Source organism: Strix aluco, chromosome 5, assembly GCF_031877795.1.
Source record: "Strix aluco isolate bStrAlu1 chromosome 5, bStrAlu1.hap1, whole genome shotgun sequence".
Classification (NCBI taxonomy): Eukaryota; Metazoa; Chordata; class Aves; order Strigiformes; family Strigidae; genus Strix; species Strix aluco.
The window spans coordinates 28,545,996-28,568,756 of NC_133935.1; the positions used below are offsets into that span (position 1 = coordinate 28,545,996).

Here is a 22,761-nt window from a genome sequence, read left to right on the forward strand (position 1 = left end):
TAATTAATTTCTTAAGATCATACTAACAAAAATGAAAATACTCCCCATTTGCTTCACCAGCTCCAAATAGAATAGGAGGTCCTAGGAGCACCTTTTCCCCAGCAGAGATCAGGAAAATAAAAAAAAAAAAAAAACAAACAACAAACCAGAACAAAACCAAAACAATCTGTAATGATTTTATATTATTATATTAAAAGCCCTGTTACTTTGGTAACAAACTAACAACCAAATCGTTGTTCAGGGGATTTTTTCAGGCTTTCAGGCAGTATACCTAAGCTTCCTAGGAGACTTCTTGAGCCATGAAATGGGGTATGAAAATGTTTAATCCCTGACTGAACTGTTATCCTTGTGGAAGCACTGTAAGTACATACAATTACACCAGAAAAAACTCATGTTAACCAGCAGTACATCTCATTGTTGAGAAGCAGCTTCTTATATCAATACAGAGCTTTTTTTACTGTTACAGTTGCCTTCATACTAGAAATGCTTTACCAGTATAACATACAAATGATTGTATACCAGTAAAGTGCTCTTAGAAAAGACACTGGTTAGGCCACTGCAGTGTTTTGCAACTCTTTTATCACTTTCCTTCATTTACAACTCTATAAATAACATTTTTTAATTGCCAGCAACTTAACATATATATAAAATGTGGGAGTTGGAGTGGGATTTTTAGAATGGCATTCATTAGTTTTAAGAATAAATAGGCTGTGCTTGTCTTCCTAAATCTCTCAGATACTTCTGAGCCTGTCATGTAGGCCTGTTTCCCTAGCTCCTAAATCATTTTGGTACAATTGAAAAACATATACCTAATCAAAATAAACTGTCTCCAAGTCTCTCAAAATGGGATGGCCAAGATTAAGCTTTTAAGTTCATATTTAAATTCTGACATGAAGTAAAAAGATATTCAAAGTTGTTTAGCTGGTTTAGCCTTCTAAACATTTTGAAACATAATAAATTTACTTTTGGTATTAACAGCATTTTGTCTGAGCACTTACAAAAATTATTATATACCCAAAATCATGGATTTGGTTTTTTCTTCAAATTATAAATTTTGCAAAATATTTTTTGAGTTTTTAGAAAAAAAATTTCAAGCTCTCTTTTGGAAGTCTGAGGGTTAAAATTTTTTACTTCACTTAAAAAGACATTGACCAACAATCATATTAATCTGTGAAGGTATTTTTTTTTAAAACAAGCAAATATCAGAAAAAAAAAAAAAAGGGTATACACTGATTGTCTGGCTTCAGGCAGTCACATGAATGGTAGGGAGGAAGATAGTTCTTCCCAGAAAAATAGCATGGCTTTCTGACAGTTCTTGTTATTACTTAAATTAACAATTTTATGAACAAAAGTACAAACTGTATAGATATACCAGACTCTGTAAGGCTCAGGTTAGCATTAAAATAGTATAGACTAGACATCTTCTATACTGTCCTTGTTTTATCGTTTTTTCTCAAGAAGTTCTGTAAATACCAGCAATTCAAACTCATACAAGAATTCTGGTTGCTGTATAGAAGAAAAGCTGGAAGAGGAACTACATTAAGCATGTGTTATTTTGCAGCAAAAATTGTATTTAAAAAGTTATCACAGATGTCATATACTTTTACTCAGATATTGCAGTGTAATATTGTTCTGATGATGGGATCAGCTGCCAAAATAAAGATTTGTAATTAGACAAGTGATTAGACAAAAAAACACATCAAGAAGTGTGGGTCCAAAATTTCCTTGGTCACAATCCACTTTAAAAAGCTCTCTTAGCAGCTGTAGTAAATATAGAAAATCTTCCTTTGATATCACTGAACAAAGCAACCAAACTTCTCTCACTTTCGCATGGTCATGGTGGTGGGCTCTGAAGGAGGGGGATACATAATATTTGGATTCTCAGCTGTAATTGTGAAATTCACTACTTATAAAATCAGAGTAAAAGGAGTCTCATTTTCTTGTAATGAATCAGCTACAAGTAAAATACTCCATCTTTTTAGTTTAAATTAATTTCATGGCACAACTGGACAAATCCATCTGCTGCCAATTGTCTTGGCAACTAATAGCATTGCTGCTGGCAGCTGCCAAAGAAGAGCACATTGCCATACAGCTGTTACAGTTGCTATAAAACAGGCAGCTAGCTTCATCGCTCCTCTCCATTGCTTCTTCCTCCCAAATCCCATGGCCAAAGTACCACCGGCATGTCAGAGGAGAAAGGAAGAGGTCCCATAGAGGGGAGAGACTTCATCCAGAATTCTGGGTATACTGGTGAGCATGCCGCATCTCCCTCTGAGCTTTATCCATCCCTCCTGGCCGCTGTGAAGGCAGAGGAGAACTGTGCTAGTATGCCTGGTAGGCACAGTTTCCCTTCCGATATGCATAATTTCTTCATGTGCTAAAAAGGCTACTGGTAATCATAGGCTATTTCAGACTGCCAACTACAATCTGCTGAATTTAGGTAGTACATCTTCCTCCTTCTAGCAGCTATAAAGGAAACTGGGGGCAGGCTGCCCAGACAGAAGATGAGCTGAGCTGTTCATCTCTCTCTTTAACTTAGGCGTTGCAATTTAGACACCTAGGCAACTTATGTGAACTTAGCTCGTGTTTTTAATGAGGAGTTTGATCAGTACCTTTTGAAGCATGCCGAGATGACCCTTGAAAGCTTCTTCAGGAACAAATCCATAAAATTTTAATTTGTGGTGCAGTCAAGAATAGGAAGATACATACCTAGTCCATCTGCCAACCACTGTCAGGAGAACCAGATTATAATGAACTGTCATAACAGGAAACAATGGTGAAACATCTAGACATTATAAGCACTGACATGAAACTCGTATCATGAGTTTCAAAATACTTGGTGATGTTACCCAGTCTCCCACAACTGCCATAATGGAGTTACGTAGGATCTCAGGTTCTAAATGAGTGCAAAACCACACTTAGTCCTGCTAAAGGTAGAGAAAGACTGAAAAGTAGTTCCCTAAAGTTTTAAAAATAGAAGAGTAAATAAACCTTCTCCGTCACTATCCATCAAGATTTTCTGAAAGAAGTCCTAACCCGCTGATATCAACGGTAGAACTTCCAATTTTTGGTCTTTGCTAAATCACAAAAATATATATGGAAAAAAAAAAAGCAACATGAAGTCACAGCTGCTTCTTAAATCACTATGTTTACTAAATAGAGGCAAAGATGCCAGACTAAGTTCCCTATATTTTGCTACTCTGTCCTTAGAGGTTTCACAACAAAATAAGCATCAGCAGAAAGGTCACAAAAGACATAAGGAAATACCAGTTTGTTCTCAGACTATACATGTTTTAAAAAGGAGAAATCATTTCTTACTGGTTAGACTGACTTGATGGATTAGAAGAAAATGGAAGTCAATTCAGTGTATTTATGAACTGGCACACTAAACATGTCAGAAATTAACACAACAATATGCAGACCTGATGCTTAATAGAGAATAAATCAATCAAGTGGACGCAGATTATTTTATAATACACACACTCTGAGCAACAAAGGGATGAATGGTGGGTTAAGGAGAGAGTAAGAAACACAAAACCTATTACCTTTTATTACAAACTACTGTAACTAGAGCCAACAACCACTTTGCACATGTAATAGTAGGGACATCAGCACTACATGATCTACAGGCCATAAAGACTCTTAGATAGCATTAAGTGAATTAACTTGATTCTTAGCCAGTATTAACTTTTAGCTAAAAGCAAAAATATTCAGTCAGAGAGAATCCTTGATCTCCTCCTCTGCTAAATATGGGGAGTTCGGGAAGCTGAAGCCAAACTGACAAACGAGCAAGAATCTTCATCTAGCTGCCTTGAGACCGAAAATGCACTTTGAGAAGCAGGGGCAGAGGGAAGGAGCTAAGCTTACTGTCTCTCAAGAAAACATACAGTGCCTTTCAAAAATCACTGGAAAAACAGCACATATCTTTGCACCTTGCAGCGCAGACAGAGCTTGCTGGTGACCACAGAGACGGTCTTTACTCCCAAGGGATCTTCCCTCCTTCCACCCATACATGAGGTGACTTGTATGGCTATCTTGCTATAATCCAGTGCCTCTTCCCTCACCATGCCATGGACCAATGACCCATGGTCTCTGCCTCGCAGTTTTGCATCTAAGGGAGACTATCAGAGCTACTTAAATTAGTTATCCTGGGAACACACTGCTCAACACACATACACCCAGTTCCAGACAAAACACCAGCGTTGCAACTTATATGTGCACCAGAATTTCAAAAATCTTCAATGTTAGGCCATTCTGCTCTACTTAGGGTTGACAGAGCTTTGTCAGATCCAAAGGTGGGTGATTCTGAAAACATACCAGCTTCCACTTTAAAGTGTTCATTTTAATTTTTTGAGTTACATTGTTTCTAGGATGTCAGTAACTAAGCAGGGTAAAAACTTACATTTATGTTAACCACATAAGGAAGAAGTTACAGTAGACTGTGTGGTTATTTAGATGCTTGAATTTATGTAAGCACTTAAGTTTATGCAGAATCAGGGCTTTGTATTTTAGAACAGGACATAATTCATTCTGTACCTTACATATTCAGTGGGAAAACAGCTGTGAGTGACTGCAGTCTTGGGGTTCTGAATCTAAAGTCCAGAAATTCAAAGTCATACATGGTTTCCACAGCATACATTACTCTCTCCACTGGCACATATGTAGTGATTTGCATTGCTGTTTATATGCTAAGAAATTTATGCCCTGAAGTGTATGTAAAACAGTACCAACTTATGTTTCCCACAGCTGCTGCAACTCTAAAGTTCTTGGCTTCTCTGCATTGAAATTAACAGTCATAACAATACAACAAAGCCTTTTCTTGCACTGAAATTCAATTCTAGATTTTTCTTTTTTTAACCTTACATAACCAAAACACTCATATTGATCTCATGCTAAAATAGCTCTTCATCTCAGTATGTTCTGAAGTAACAGTGGCAGGTCATTTACTGCTGCTCCTGCACAACATCTGTTTTTCATATCTAACATTTTCTCAAACGTGTGTCCTTTTTTCCAATGTTGTGGTCACTTGCCCTTGTGAAAGGTCATATTCATAGCATGTGTGAAGTTTGCCTTTTTGAAATCACCCACTCACAGAAAATAATATCAGAACAAGGCAGTCAGCATACTGTTTTATCCCCTATCCTGTGTCATTCTGCACAACATTTTAGTCAATTAATTTGTACCTGTCCCCTCCTCACCATGAAATAAATAAAATTCTAAGCAAAGAAGTACTACAAACCTCAATCCAATGGGTAACTTCCTTAAAGTCAGAACTGGCAATAATGGGGACAAAGAATGAAAATACTTTCTGCTACAGTTAAACAGTGATTGAATAATATTTGCAAAGTAAATTATCTTCTCTTGGAAAATAAGCAATTTTCTCAAATAATTAGAAAAAAATCTCGCATAGGGTCTACATCAAAAATGTAAAATTTTAGCCTGAACAGTCACAGTCTTTGAAAAACTGCAAGCCTCTTAAAAAGGATATTTAAAATGGAAACATTTTGACAATCATAACACTTCAATATTTTCATATGTGTATTTATACAATATACATATATGAAGACTATGGAACACTGTTCTGTTCTGGTGATCCTTATTAAACAAGGAACTTGGTAAGAAGGATTATGTGAAGATGTGCAGAATGGCCCAAGTGCTAGAAAATATATTTCAGAATGAACTGCTGAAGGACAGAAATCTATGCAGATAAACAAAAGTATGGATAATAGGCAATTTCCTCATATCCTTAAGTACTTATGAGAAATATTAAAATTCATTCTGAGAAGGCTCTTCCAATTGTAAGAGAATAGTACAAGAATCAGTGGCTGTTAAGTGGATTTTCAAAAATGCAAGACAGAAACAAGGTACAAATTTTGAGCAGAGAAAGTAATTAAGCATTGAAATAACTCACAAGAATCACCACCAATTTTTGGTCTCTGTACATTTTAAAATCAAAACCAAGTTTTTGTAAAAGGCAATAAAAAAAATCCTGTGGCCTGTGTCATGCAGAAGACTGCAACTGTGTCTTTTTGATTGGTATACTAGAAATTCCCTTTGTACCAGTGATTTTGGTGAAGGACTGAGAGCACTATCAGAGCTAAAAAATGTGCACCCTGGAGCTCAGTGATCATTGCACCTTAGCCCCCCCCGCTTGGAGGGCTACACTTCTGAAATTTCAAAGAGGAATTTGGAAGTGTGAGAATTCAAACGTTTACGATGTGTGAACTAATGCAGTTCTATCACACTTCCACTGTAAAGCCAGCCAAAGCCAAACTCTGCATTAATCTGCTGCCATATCTCAAGGCAGCAAAATGGCCAGGTGTTGTTTCAAAAATCTACTAAATCATACAAACCTTATGCTTTAATAGTATTGGCTGCAACCAAAGAAAGAAAGAAGCAATATAAATGTTAATGAGAAGAAGTCTGTTTCACTTTACTTAAAAAACAGACTAATCCCATAATCCTAACAAACAAAAATATTAGGCTCTCCACAATTACAACATAACAATGTCCAGATGGTGTGTGTCTGTGGGGAACAAGAACAACAAGGGGCTTTACAAGCTAAAGTCCAGTGAAAAACTCCAAGTCCCAAGGAAAACTAAGACAGACCTACTAGTGGAGGTGTTGAAAGAGTGACTTGACTGCAATAAGTAGCACCTATTGCTTATAAAGGTACTCAATTTCTTTTTTTAAGAGGAATTCTGAGAACATGGTGAGCAGAGGAGTCAGGTGTATATACTCCAAAATTGTAGAAGGAAGAGCTGTTTGTGTAACATAGCTTGAAGATTTTTCAGTTTTCCTTTCTAAATTTGTGTGGTTTATTTATTTTAAGAGCTATAAAAATTATAAATCAGCCATTGAGTTCTCAATGATAGCTGCAAGGTATGCATTAACAAAATAGACATACAGAGAGCTAGAGCAAGATTATAAAGAGTTCGTAACTTTTCCCTTGTGAAGCCTCATTGTGGTGCATAGTTGACAGTGCCATTTTAGCAATACTGAAGTAAACTATTGTGCAAATCTATACCCAATTCAGTTCTTTGTAATGCAATACCCCTTTGAGTAAACTCAGCCCAAGATGCTCTAATGCAAGCTTAAAATGGGGCTTCGGTAAAATTTCAAAAGGGGTCTTGAAGCCAGATGATTCAAGCTAGAAGGATATTTCCCCAAGCAAAGCTTTTGAAACTTAACTGAAAAAAATGAAGGAAGCGAAGATGCTGATGGGAAAAGAGGAGAAACATGTCTACTCATTACACATCAAAATCTTGGAAAGCACTGCATGCTTGGAAAACGAAATGTACTTGAAGTCAAACCAAATGTGACCTTTTTCCTCATTTAGAATTTTTAGAAAATTTGTAAAGTTTGAACACAATAAGAACTTTGATTTTATGTAACATAAATAGTTGCACTGCAGACAATTTTAAGACTTGACTTTTGTTAACAGGAACACAAACCAGGATATCTTCTATCCAGTGGTCCATACTAAATAACCAGGGGAAGACAGTGTGCTCAAGAATAAAGGAGGGAATTTGTCCAGAGAACAGCCAAGAACACTACATGATTCCTATCAGAAAGGATAGGCTGTTTTATTGACTTGAGCATTTATTCTGCACCAGTACTCAAAAAGGGGAAACAAAATGATCATGGTGACTCTTGGGCCCATTACACTAATGCCAACAAATGCACTAAGTGCACTTCAAGTAATGAAAAAGTTAATCCAGAAATCAGTAGCTAGAAAATTAATTGATAGGAATATAATTAAAGATACACAGCTTTTTCTTTTTTTTTTTTTTTTTTTTTACCATTGATCTGCTCTGATCAGACTGATTTTATCTTTTGATCAAAGTTGGCAAATAAAGATTATGCACAGGTGTAATATATTAAGGCATCTGCAAGGTGTCTGATCTAGTAAAAAATTCTGATGTTGAAAAGATACAATACCAGGACATTCTATTTTACGAACTAAAATCTGGCTAGCTGAACAGATTGCAAGCAACAAGTGTCAATTACTGAAACAGGAATATCTGCTGGGACCTCAAAGGAATCAGTTCTCTGCTGGCTCCTATTTAACATTTCATTGATGCTTTGGAAATAAAACAAGAATTTTACATACAACACAAAGTTAATAGCCTAAATTATGCTAAAGATGGGCAATCCTGTCCCTCTCAAACAAAATGTAGTTCAGTATGTCCAATTGCAAAGGTATACTTTTGAGAACAAACAATGCAGGCCATATCTATAAAATATAGTCATGTATTTTGGAAAATAAGGATCATGGAAGGGACTTACAAGTCAGAGTAGATAAGCAAGCAATTGAAAACGAGCTTCAAGAGCTGAAGCTATAAAAGAAAGGGGGGTATAAGTAATTAGGTCTTTGAAAGTATAACTGGCAGAATAAAGAGTAAGGGAAGATAAATATAAGTAGTATCTCTGTATGTAGTACTGGTAAGAATGATACTGTGACTTCTGCCACATGCATTTTTAAAGGCATGTTGAAAATCTGTAGAGGGTTCAGAAGAGAGCCAGAAAATGAGTTAAAGACTAGATATAATGTCCCACAATTGAGAGAGATCAATCTGTTTAGCTTATAAAAAAGAAAACTGAGAAGTGAGTTGATTAAACTGTGTAAGTTCCCTCACAGGGAGAAAATAGCAGGTACTGAAGAGCTCTTTAATGTAGTGAAGAACAATACAGCAAGAACCTGTGACTAGAAGCCGTAGTCTGATAATTTCAAATTAGGAATGGGGTACATGTTTTTGTCATTGAACATTACTAATGATAGCACAAGTCTCCCATGGGGAGTGGTAATTTTCTATGTTTTGAATCATTACTACATTTCTGAAGGATAGGCTTTAGCCTCACAGAAGTAACACTGCAGCAAAACGTAAGTAGTCTGCCTCGCTACGATAAACTTTGGGGTAAAATATAATGATGTGATACAAAGACCACTTCAGACAACTGGGAGGTCCTTAATGACCTTAATGACTCAATGAACATATGACTTCCATCAAGGCTTATAATTGGTCCTGAGAAGTGCACACTGACAAACCTCATTGAAGTTTTTGCTGCTGTCGGGATCAGGCCCTACACTACCTACTCCACCACTGCATACAAGGTTTAGCCTAACATATACCCTGCTGTCCATCCCCGAGTCTCTCTCTGGCCCCATTTTGATTGGAAGGCAACCTATCAAGAGAGGAAGCAGATATTTCATAACCTTTTTGCTAAGTAAACAAGCAAGCAATTACCACAAATCCGTGGCCAAGTTCTATAGAGCCTACCGAGCTGCCAGATGTCAGCGTGACCACTGGTAGCTGCACAATGCAGTGCAAATTGGCATGGATTATTGCAGAATTTCCTAAGAGCTGCCATTCCCTGGACCCTTCATCTGAAACCTAATGATTCGTAAGTCTATTTTGGAGTTAGAGAGAGAGATGCAGCACTCGGCACTCTCAAGCTGTAGGTAGTAAGGATAGGGAACAGGAAAAAAATATGCACACACCAAGTGCTACTTGAGATGTCATAATTCTTCAACAAATCTTCCTTAAGACTGTATGACAAATTAAAGAAGAAAATTCAGCAGTCGTTTAGATGACAAGCCCATGTACCTGCCTTGCAAGTGCTGCTTAGATTATACAATCTCCATTAATGTGAATGCACCTATGGACTGTTACTCGAGTCTTTCTTGGTTTTCTTTTTTATACCACATAGATTTCTTGTTTCATATAATGCCAAAGCAAAGCTTGAAATTGTTATCGAGTTATACATTCTGATCTAATAATTCATAACCCAAATGGCAACTAATGAGTACTTTTATTTTTAGGAGAACAGATGCAGAGTTGCTTTAGAAACAAAACTAAAAATTCAATGTCATGATTTTTGTGATCTGGAACTCATGATATTAGGACATTTGGCATTGGCAATACTGTAAATTATATTTTTTCTAGCCAAAGAGATGCCATCAGTCAAACTAAATTCTATGAAAACTTTTAAAATGGATAGTCTTTAAAAAATTTAGAAGTTTGAGGAATTACATCCATTCTTTTCTCTGCCTATTTTTGTGATTTTACTATTAGATTTTTTTATTTTACAGACTAAGGGAAAGGTTTTCTGTTCACACAGAGATAGATATAATCTTTATTTATTTTTCTGATATTGAAAATGGGGATGTAATGAAGCTTTCCTACAGGTAAGTTTAATTCATTCATGACAGTTATGTATCACCTTGTCTTACAATTTTTTAAATATACCTCCATTTTTTAAAAACTCAATTAAAAGAAAAAACTCTTTAAATTGCCAGAGATAACATTTATCAGCTTCAGGCTGGGATTCACCAAGAAGCCTGAAGCTCAGTTAATATCCATCTTCCTATAATTAATCAGTTTTTTTCTTTTTTAAAAAGGAAGAAAAATAGCTACAAAATGGAAAGAATGGATAAGACTTAGAGAATAATTACCCTTGAAGGTTAAAGATTTTCAAATACTAATTAAAGAAATGAATGGAACTGTTTAAAAAAAAAAAAAAAAAAGTACTGAATTTTCTTTTCTGATAAATTTCAAGAAAATTGAGAGGTCCACTTTGATTTATATGTGTCCTGGTTTAACCAGGATAGGGTTAAGTTTCCCCAGCAGTGGGGGGGAGCTCTAGCCGGGTTATTCAGATACCATGCGGATGTCACATCCTGGCAGGTCACATTTTCCTGGCGCGGGAGCGCGGTGCACTCGTGGTTTTTGTACATCGTGCTTCCCACTGCTGTATTTGGTAGCTATTTTGCTCTGTTAATTGCCATCACTATTACTGTTATTGTTGTTGGTGGTTGTGTTGCTATTGCACTGTTGTATTAAACCTTTCCTTATTTCAGTCTTGGGGCTTTGTATTTCACTCCCTTTGTGGGGGAGGGGCAGCGGCCGCGTGGTCTCAGACCCCGGCAGGGGCTAAACCACCACAATATGGTAAAAATGCATTTCAGTGTCCTCCCTTGCTTGCCTCCAGTGAGCTGGTAACTCATTCACTTCCAGAAGTTTTACACTCATTTGATGCTACAGACTCGAAATAAACAACAAAGTAAGTTACATTTTTACAGATACTGACTTGTGAAAACCTTAGTTGCAAATACACAGATATCAGTCATCTCTCTGTACAACCTGGTGTCTTGCCACATGTCTATTTTTGGCTTCAACATCCCAGAAAGAGACCCAGACCCCAGCAGGGTTCTGCGAGAAGGAGGGGGATCCTACGTCAGGCTCTGCAGTAAAGTACATGCATTTCACATCCCACTGTGCAGCTGGCAGGGAGAATTCCCACTATAACCAAACCAGATCTTAAGCTAGAAGCAGACTATGTCCTTCTGCTGTTTCACATACAGTACATTTAGGGTTGTTTCCTACCTGCACATAGTATCCCCTGCTTTGCAGCTGTGGCATAACATGTGCACAGGTTTGTTTGCCATTTATCAAGCCCACATTGCTCATTACTCCTCAGGTAACATATACTTCTGTTCTGGATAGACATTTGCCACATAGGCCTTATCTGCAATTCAAACAACGCAAGACTCATTAGAGATAGGGAATAACACTTTTTCCCCTCTCAATCCCTGCTCCAAAAGTAAAATGTGCTTCAAACTCTGATGATCTATTTAAACCTCCATCATTCAAAAATACATTCTTTTTGTCACTGTAGAAAAATGGACATATCTGTAGGTTCTCCATTAACAAAACTTAGTTCTTCAAGTATCTTCTAAATCAAATTGCCTTTCAGACTTTCTAAGTCCTACTATGACTACAAACAGATATCAAATAATGCCCCATAATTACTAACAGTAATTACCCCAATGATTACTAATTAATAATTTGGGAGTTGTGTTGAAACATTTGCCCCAAGGCTTTGCCAATTTCTGACAGCAGGAACTAGGAGGTAGGAGATAAATTGCCCTCTGTGTTTACCAGCAGCAGATCCAAACCTCCATGGAAGCAAGCAGGTGCTGGCTGAGACACAGGACATAACTAGATGGATCGGTGGCTTGGATCACGTGGAAAGGCCTCTGTTCTTCTCCACTGTTTTTTTCAGTCCTTGTACTCTAAGGCTCCCTTCTTGCCCCTACTCCTATCACACTAACCATTATGTCTGTAACTTTGGTGATGGGTCACGGCAGTTCTGAAATGCAAATACGTCAGAAATGTTTTCATTACCTAGTTCAGACACTGAAAACAGGCTGAATCAGCTCGGGCTGCACACAGAATCCCAAAATATCCATGCTGCCACAGTACCAACAGCAGTGAAGATACTGGATATGCAACAGCAGTGCTCCAACTGTGCTGTTAAATGCAACATAGATGTACTTTGAGTTTTGCTACCCTGTCAGAATGAATTGTTTTGCTTATTTCTATAAAACATCTAAGCACCTTTTCCCCCCCCAGCCCTCCCCAACCCTATCTATGGGATGCTATCATAAATGACTGAAAAAGAGATAGAGCTGCTTCTTTGTAAAGGAAAACGATGTTGCCTCTTATTTATTCATAGTTGCATTCAGTTACTGTGAAATAATGCTAAAACCACCTAGCAACTAGCTAACTGTAAGTACAAACACCCTCCAACAACATCACCATTAGCCCAACATGCTAAATCATGAACACTGAGCAGAGAGAAGCAGTGCATGCATTTGTGAAGAAATTTTCAACTATCTGAAAATCTTGTGCTTTTTTAGTTATTCTGGGATGGCCATATGATTTCAAATCATGTTTTCTTCAGTGGAAGCCTTAAATGTAAATGCTCCTAACCAGCATTTAAGTTTGTGCAGATAAACTAGATGCAAGAAAACTATACAGCTGAACAGTATGTTACAAAAAAAGAACAGAAAGCTAAGCTAGTCGGACAAAGTTTACTCATAAAGATAATTAATTATCATACAAGAAGAAGTCCCAATACAGCAACAGAAACTGCAGTCAGTGGAGTTTTTATGTTAAGCATACCTAAGCAGGTATCTACATAGTAGAATATACAGCTTAGGAAAGCAATAGACAGGTGAACGCACAACTGATCTGCAGGACATCTCCATTCTGAAATGTCACTGCTGTATAGAAAGGAACATCTGAGCCATATTGGATCTTGTCTGATTTAACTGGAAGGATGAAACACTCTTCTTTTTTAGCTCCATTTCTAGGGTCCTTGGGACTTTTGCACAGAACACATTATAACTTTGCTGAACAATGTTGGTTTTGTATCTCCAAAATAACTTGGTTTTTCTAGTGAAAATCAATTTTAAAAAGAGGAAGCAAATATGATTATATATCTTTTTAAAAAGAGAAAGAAAATTAATGATGTAGATGTGGAGGGAAACTAGCAGTGGCTAAGATTTTCTGATCACATCATCATTGGTGCTGAACAAGGAACATAAAGACTATTAGAGAAATACTAGAATAGCAGCCCTTATTCCCCCTAGGCAACACCGTAAATATATCCCCAGGAATTCAGTGATAAAATAGAAAAAACTGAACATGTTGACAGAGCCAGAGTGAAAAGTGAAATAAAGCATGAAAAAGTGCAACACAAAAGGCTTAAAAGGGCTCAAGGTGTGAAAACACTGAGGAAAGAGTAAGAGTGTGAGGGATGTGTGAATCATCGCAAGAGGAAAACAGGAACAGGATTTTCAGTGAGTGAGGCTGAAAGTGATAGAGAGCATAAACGTGAAAGAAAAAAAGGGGGTACGAATGAACATACAAGTGAGCAATAGAGCACGGCAGAGTGATAGGCTGTGATGTAGTAAGAGATGGCAAAAATAGGAAAACCAGATAGAAAAGCGTTTTAATGATGAATATTTTTTTTTTTATTGGTTGCTTTTACCTTCATCATTTATCAGAAGACTTACATGAACATAGACCAGCAAGCAATGTAAGAAAGAAACAAGAACCATAATAACTACTAAGAATTCTCAATAAACAAGACATTTGGAAATTGCCTTCAATTTTGTCCACCAAGCTGAGGTGGTCAGAATGACAATGCAGTGTGTCCTTTGGAAAACAGCAAACAGGAAGAAAGGGGAACCAATAATTTCAAAAGTGCACCTGAGCATTTAAATGTTTTCTCCCTTATGTGAACTGTTCTTGTCACAGTCTACTGTGAAGCCAAACATATGTATAGTATCACAATAAAAAGTCTTCAGCAAGGAATTATGGGCAGAGAAATTAGAAACTACAGACATTAGGCACAATTATTTTTAAGAGATGGATAAATAAAAGTTCTATCACAAAGCTGTAGTTCCATAACAATATGAAACCAGGAAATATTTCTCCATTCACATAAGGAAACTTAAAAGAAACACAGGTGTTCCAATACTTCTCTGGATAACAAATAGTGCTCAAATTACTTTGCTTATTGTAGTAACAGCCTTGACGGATCTCCTGCACTCTTTCTTTCATATCTAGACTACAGGATGCCTTTTCTTAATCTAGTACTCTTTCCAAAAGTTTCAAGGCAATCTCCACCTACGTAAAATGTCAAGTAGAAGAAAGAGTGAGCTATTTAATTTTGTGTGGTTAATGACAGAGAAACTGCTTGGTTTGTCTTTTTGAGGACAGCCTCAAGTTTATTAAGAGTGTAAGAGTATTAAAGCCAAAAGGATGTATGGCTTCCCCGTGAACATTCAAACTCTCAAAAATACTGATTTCATTTAACCTTTCTGCAGTCATACTTATTTTATAAAAGATTCAGTTTGTCATATTCATGTCATAATCTTGAAAAATGATAATAAAAGATTCCTATAGATTCATTCATGTCTTGAAGGTTATTGAAGGTCTAACATGATGAATAAATACCTTATTTGTGCTTATCCAGTCTCAGATTTGGATCTCAATGACTAGATTTCATCAACAGCTTTCTAAAAAAATTTCTACAGGCTATATTATAAATAATAATGAAAGAGAAGATTAAAATAAAATTTTCTTTACCCCAGTTTTAAATGGGAGTGACCTCTTCTTTCAAAGACAACTGGGCAAACAGAAACATGTCTTCATGTTTTACACATACATACTCACACATACTTTTATAAATGCTTTTTGTTCTTCAATTATTTTTCCAGCGATTTGATTTACATACAAACTAGTTTCAGCAATTAGAAATACCGAAAACTCAACTTGCATCCCAAAACTAAAAGAATCCCCTTTTTTCCAGCAACAATAAAAAGAGTTGGTCATCAGAATGCTGCTAGTAATTATGTTGATATTCAATTCAGAATAGTTTCCAAGTCATTCTCCTATACATGGAATAGCTTTGAATTACTGAAAAAAAATCATCTGTTGAGCAACAGAAAAAGCATATGAAAAGGGAGGTGAGTCCAAAAGAAACTTGATTCCATCTAATCACTTTCATACATAAATTAAGTTATACTCCAAAGAGACTACCTGCTCTTCTGTTAAAAATCTATACACTCGGACAACATAAATTTAATACCATGAGTGCAAAAACCATGCAAGATAGGCCTTGGTCTAGGCTTTAGGGCCACCTGACTTGAGTAAGCACCAAAACATGGAAACTATGTCAGTGGACAGGTGACCTATATCTTATAAATGCCAGTTGGGATAAACAGGACACAAAGCAATTCCATCTAAGAAAAGCTGTATGCACTATGTGGGAGACCCAGTTAGCCACAGTATGTTCAGTCACTATGACTGAACAGGGTTTAGGCATGCTATGAAGAGAGATCATAGCCACTTATTAACAATCTCACTGTATCTTTTGCAGGACTAGGGCTGTTTGCCTTTGCATTTAGGTCAAATATGAATATAATAACTACACTCCTCTTTAAAATTCCTCTTTCTCAGTCAGTGTGTTACTCCTCACACCCTAACCTTTCCTCTTGTGCAATGCTTCCAAGGGGCTTTTTATGTTTGATAATGATGGACACTAACTTCCCACAAGTAAAATCTAAGTCATTGGGAGCTACAGGTTCTCAGCATCTCTCAAGATGAAGTCTGTATTTTGCAGAATGCTTCCATATCCTTCAGGACAGGAGGTGTATAGTAGGAAGAAAATCAATGTGCCAGGCAAAGAAATAACAGGCGTATGAGAGCTTTTTCAACACATGCTGTGTGTTTCTTTACAAATTGCATTCCATGGACCACCCACTTTGAAAGAAATCCACTTTCCCACACAAGTGCTTTGAGTAGTTCAGGTTACACAGAGAGACTGTGTCATCGTTTAACTCCAGCTAGCAATTAAGCACCACACAGCCGCTTGCTCACGCCCCCCTTGCCAGTGGGATGGGGGAGAGAACCAGAAAAAAAAAAAAGGAAAACTCATGGGTTGGGATAAAGACAGTTTAATAGGACAGAAAAGGAAGGGGAAAAAAAAATATATATATATATATACACAAAACAAGTGATGCACAATGCCAATTGCTCGCCACCTGCTGACAGATGCCCAGCCAATCCCTGAGACCCCTGGCCAACTCTCCCCATTTATATACTGGGCATGACATCACATGGTATGGAATAGCCCTTCAGCTCATTTAGGTCAGCTGTCCTTGTTGTGTTCCCTCCCAGCTTCCTGTGCAATCCCAGCTTCCACTGGCAGCAGTATGAGTAAAGTCCTTAACTTAGTGTAAACACTGCTTAGCAGCAACTAAAACATCAGTGTATTATCAGCATGACTGTCATTCTAAATCCAAAACACAGCACTATACCAGCTACTAGAAAGAAAATTAACTTCATTCCAGCTGAAACCAGGACAGACTGACACTCAAAAGAAGACTTACAAGCAGCATTCCCAAAGCTTAACAGCGTTCTGTTTTCTTCATCAACACTTCTTTCCCTTTGCCTAAGAAGATTGTGTGTGTGTTGTGTGACTAATTAGTCCACAACACTCCATTATAATAACAACATTACCTAGCCTATATGTTTTTCATCAGTAGATCAAAAAATACTTAGTAAAGAAGGCAAATGTCATTACCTCATCAAGTAATACCCATTAAATAATCAGCTCTGCTGCTGCTTTAATCCTTAAAAACGGTGTTTTAAAACCATAAAGAAGCCAAAACATAATCTCCAAATAATACATCTTCTCCAGCAAAAGAGATTATTTCCTGTTCAGTGGAACCCAAGAGGGTTCCATGAAGCAAAAAGGAAACATATTTGCAAAGATACCACACAGGATTAGAAGGGACCTTTACAGGTAATGAGCTAAGGCCTAGTTGTCCCATGCTGATATATCATGTAAACCCTTTCTTAAAAGCTCAAATTTTGCCTTAGAACTAGTGAGAGCTTTTTGCCTTTCATTAATCCCACTGAGGGGCTGTGCCAGAAGTGTACTGATTTGATGAACAGATATTTTCCTCGAATTTCCATCCTAAATGTATTGCTAATCTGACAAAAGCCATTTGTCTTGGTATTAACAGTATCTGTTAATCTGAAAAGCTCTGCCCTGCCTTGTGTATTTAGAAAGCTCTCAATTTGGTAAAGGAATGGAAAAATACAGAATCACAGAATCACAAAATCATCTAGGTTGGAAGGGACCTTGAAGATCATCTAGTCCAACCGTTAACCTAACATTGACAGTTTCCAACTACACCGTATCCCTAAGCGCCATGTCGACCCTACTCTTAAACACCTCCAGGGATGGGGACTCCACCACCTCCCTGGGCAGCCCATTCCAATGCCTAACAACCCGTTCTGTAAAGAAATGCTTCCTAACATCAAGTCTAAACCTTCTCTGGCGCAACTTGAGGCCATTACCTCTTGTCTTATCGCTCATTACTTGGTTAGAGAGGCTCATCCCCAGCTCTCTGCAATCTCCTTTCAGGTAGCTGTAGAGGGCGATGAGGTCTCCCCTCAGCCTCCTCTTCTCCAGACTAAACAACCCCAGTTCCCTCAGCCGCTCCTCGTATGACGATGTGCTCCAGACCCTGCACCAGCTTCGTTGCCCTTCTCTGGACACGCTCGAGTAATTCAATGTCCTTTTTGGAGTGAGGGGCCCAAAACTGAACACAGTAATCAAGGTGCGACCTCACCAGTGCCAAGTACAGGGGCAAGATCACTTCCCTGTCCCTCCTGGCTACGCTATTTCTGATGCAAGCCAGGATGCCATTGGCCTTCTTGGCCACCTGGGCACACTGCTGGCTCATGTTCAGCCGGCTGTCAGTCAACACCCCCAGGTCCCTCTCTGACTGGCAGCTCTCCAGCCACTCCTCCCCAAGCCTGTAGCGCTGCTGGGGGTTGTTGTGGCCAAAGTGCAGCACCCGGCATTTGGCCTTATTGAAGCTCATACAGTTGGCCTTAGCCCATCGCTCCAGCCTGTCCAGGTCTCTCTGCAGAGCCTCCCTACCCTCGAGCACATCAACACTCCCACCCAACTTGGTGTTGTCTGCAAACTTACTGAGGGTGCACTCGATCCCCTTGTCTAGATCATCAATAAAGATGTTAAACAGGAGTGGCCCCAAAACCGAGCCCTGGGGGACACCACTTGTGACCGGCCACCAACTGGATTTAACTCCATTCACCACAACTCTTTGGGCCCGGCCATCCAGCCAGTTTTTTACCCAGGGAAGCGTGCGATCATCCAAGCCTCAAGCAGCCAGTTTTGCCAGGAGAATGCTGTGGGAAACGGTGTCAAAGGCCTTACTAAAGTCAAGGTAAACTACATCCACAGCCTTTCCCTCATCCAATAAGCAGGTCACCCTGTCATAGGAGGAGATCAGGTTTGTCAAGCAATACAATTAAGTCTCCCATTCTAGCAAGGTCTATCAAATTTTGTCTTGTGGCTACTGACATATATACATTGCCTACTACCTTCCAGTGTCAAATACAGCTTTCCTAGGACTGTTTATTAAAAGTCCAAAATCTAGTTCCAGAGCAGTGACAATCATATAAGAGTCCACTATAGTGTATTAAGATTATTCTTTCCCAAGGTGCCTTAAGTTTACACTTACAAACACCGAACTTAATTTGCCATTGTGTTGTCCTGCTTAAAAAAAATCTCATGGTAGAGATTCCACAACTCCTGTTTGCAATCTATCAGGACACTTCACACTCCTGTTTAGAGCTGCTTTTCCTCCTGTCAAACTCTACGTAAATCTCCCATTGCTGCAGTTTAAGGCTGTAACTTGTTATGTTCGGATCAAATCCACTTCTGTATGCAATGAAAAGTCTAGTCGGCTTGCAGCACTGAATACAAATGTGCAGTCCTCATCTTCCTGAGAATTTCACTATTTATCAACCTTCTTCTCTTTAAACAGCCAGGGAAGAGGTTTGACCTTCTACCATATGCTTTAGAACAGTACTAAGATACACTTCTTTCTCAACAAATATCTTCAGAAATAATACTTCAAATGTCTCTCATTACTGCATTTGTGAAGTTCTGATATTTTTTACCTATCTTAAGAAGCAAAGACCTCCTCATATACTTTTTTCTCCTGTATCCTTGGCTGACATCTCCATCATCTTGCTAACAACATTCTGCTGTTTTATTTGGAGACAAATAATCAATAGTATTAAGCAAGAATGTGGTTTTGCCTGCATTCTGGATTCTCACAGCCATTATCTCATGTTCGTGTTCAACCAGCCATCTTGAAATAATGACAAAGTTGACTCTTCCAGTTCAGCCTCTTAACTTTTCTTCCTTTTCTTCAGTTTCAGCATCCAGAAGTGTACCTGTCTTTTTATATATGCATAGCAAACAACTACCTCAAACTTGAGTGTTCTAATTGATTATTCTAGTTGATTATTTTGTGATACACTGGAACTGTTGATTAGAGTACACAGGCAGAATACAACTTTCTTATTAAGTTTCAGTCACCATCTTTCAGTTATTTTATTCTTCATATTACTTTTAACCACATAACCCCAGTCTTACTGGGGATTTGATGAGGTAAAGCCTCTGGTCTTGAGCTAGTGATATTAAAAAGCTTGTGGAAGGTCTAGAGAGACTTAGATTAGCCTTAAATAACTCTTGCATCATCCACCATCACCAAAAATGCCTCACGTACAGGATCACTTTCCTCCTTCTCTTCAATATATTGTCCATTCAATGTTGTATTTGTTTTTGAGAGGACCAAATATGCAGGTTTTCCATATTCCTTGCAACAGCAAATTCTTTCTTAACAATTCTTAATGATTTTCTTCATTTTACAACACTGATTCAGTTAAATTCACAAACACTTGATGACTATCAAATATTGATTATCCATTTGCAAGTTCGACTGGTAGCTATCATGTTTAGAATTAATTTCAGATACAAAAATTCCCTGTAATTTCAAAAGATTAAATCCTAAAAGAATAATTTGGAATGGATAATAATATACATGTCTCCATGACACTGAATCCTTTCACACATATGTGATGTTCAAATACAACAATAAAGTTAATGTGAGGCATGGTGAAGCATGTAATCATTTGCAGTAATATTGCAAACGATGCTCTCATAATGGAACTCAGTGTCTTCCTGACTCCTCAGGATGACACCCTCTCTTTTCCATATGAATCCACTTTTTTACTACATCCCACTACTTGCAATGCATGCACACCTTTTCCTTTGTCTTCTCTCCCTGCATGGATTATTACGAAAAAAACAGCTCTCAGTACTCTGTTCAGCTTCCTACAAAGAAATTGCTTATGAAAACTGACAATAACACCTGAGCACAGTTCTTTCCTCACTCTCATTCATTAGCTCCTCCATCTCTCAGTTAAACCCTCAAGTCCTCAGTTTTCACCACTCCATTCGAACATCTCTTCTGTGAGACCCACTAAAAACACAGCTCCCAACCTCCACCATTCTTTTTGCAATTCCTGCTGTCACTCGCTGAGTATCTGGTTCTTCCAAGCAGCACCTAAATTACCACAGATAATCTTTCCACCAGTAGAAGCTTTGTATTTTCTGTCTGCCTCTAAGCAAACTCTCTATTCCACCACAGTTCCTAAATCAAGTACGTTGTTTTTGTGCAACCAAACTGTCACTACCACAAAAACATCCCCTGTTCAGAAATGGCTCAGATATTTCCATTACTTCTGTGCAGACAAACTATGACAAAAGTGCCAGAACCTTAGTGGAATATTTCTAAGCAATATCCAAATAATGTATCTTCCTACTCCTTGTAATTTACTGCTGGATATGTAAGGTAAATGATCATTTAGTTATTATGTAACAGTCTGTTTAAATATGCAAATATTTTCCCAAACAATTTGTTTCCAAGGGCAATACCTTACCCTTAAAAAAAAATAAGGAAAATGACATGTCTCATCCTCCTCTGTACATCAGATATGTTCATTGATTGCAGTCCAGTATATTGTAAATATTTTTTCCCCCAAAAAATACCATTTTGCTTTGCTTCAGGTTGACAATATTATTCTAGATCTGGCTCCCCTGAGTCAACCTGCAAAATAAATTATCATGCTAATTAAAAGAAAAACAGTAGTACTTGTAGATTTGTTGGGGAGGGGGTTTTGCCCTTTCTTTAGTGGTAGCAATTGCATTGGGTAATAGCAATTTTTTCTAAGCTAATGTAATTTTGTCTTGATTTACTGGCCTATTGTGTTTTTAGTCCCCCACATGGAAAAGTGGCTATTGACAGCAAAAAAGTTCTTTTTAAAAGGCCCTTTTTAAGAAAGCTCAGAAAGGTGACTAGAAAACTTAGAGGCCTGCTCCAGTTACAAAGCTCATCCCAAGTCAGCTGTGTAGGTAGAGGCTTTTTTGGAAGCTAAAAAAAATGTGGTTATACAAGAGTCTTCTGGGCAAGAAGGAATAAATCAGTCCCCACAGTACAACAAAGTATCAGGCTGGGGACTTACCTTTTCTGCAGAGGTTTTAAAAAGTAATGACTGATTCTGAGTTAAAGTTCTTAGTGCTCAGCCTGGGCCTCTTCAAATTCAAAGGGGCCTGTTTTTTAAACAGGAGAAACACTGACTCAATAACAGGCATCCAAAGCCAGTAAAGTGAGCATGGTAGCATCCACAATTACGAACTGCTTAAAATTTTACTTAAGTGCTTTCACAGCATGTGCTGTACAAATTAATCAGCTACATCACTGTTCAACCAACAAATCTACTATCTAATAAATGAGGTCTATCTGACACATAGAGAAGACTAACGATTTTGCTTTTGAGTTCATTGTGTTGCTTTGTCTTAGTCTGATCTGTTCTTCTCTGACTTACAAAACTGTAACCTGTTGCTCCTAATGGAGAGCTTCCACTTTTAAAACTACTTAGAAGCTGATAAAACAACCACCCAAATAGGTGGGGTATGCAGATTGCACATTAACACCTATACAGACAGTATTTCACCGTCTTATTGCAGCTAACAGGTGACATCACCTCAGAAAATAATTTTGTTATGTTTAGAGCTTCTCTGTAAGATAAGTTTGTGCCAGTCTAAGATGATACGCCATTTGAAACAGCTATTGCTATGTCAGCTAGCATAATATCTCACATGACTGCTTTTATTGGTACATATGTAATTTTGGAAGCTGTTTTAACTGAGCTGGCAAAAGCCATTCCTACACTGCAATAATGCTATCAATGACAATGACACAGACCAGTATAATTGTTCTGGTGTAATTTATGAAGTTTTCTATATGGATTTTTTCTTGTCATCCCGATTCAGTGTGCTTCACATCTGTATTGCACCACAAATCTAACCGTACTTCTGAGGTACAAATAAATACATACATACAAAGAGGAGCTGGTGACAGGGAGGATATGACATTTTTGAAGGGAACAGGTAGTGAGTCACATACCAAAACAACAATTCCCACAGTTTTCAACATCTTGATTTAACCCATCT

At 37.8% G+C, this 22,761-nt stretch overlaps 1 protein-coding gene across 5 annotated transcripts in view; it reads right to left on the bottom strand.

Annotated features, from left to right (window-relative positions):
* Positions 1 to 22,761, bottom strand: part of LARGE1 (LARGE xylosyl- and glucuronyltransferase 1) — a 354,153-nt gene that overhangs the window by 230,103 nt on the left and 101,289 nt on the right. For 2 of the 5 annotated variants that reach the window (XM_074826502.1, XM_074826498.1), the window contains exon 3: positions 11,388 to 11,529. The exons of the other annotated variants lie outside the window; for them this stretch is intronic. In XM_074826502.1, coding sequence (XP_074682603.1) covers positions 11,388 to 11,520 — 133 coding nt within the window. In that variant the 5' untranslated portion in view covers positions 11,521 to 11,529. The remainder of the gene's footprint in view (positions 1 to 11,387; positions 11,530 to 22,761) is intronic. 5 annotated transcript variants of the gene reach the window in all.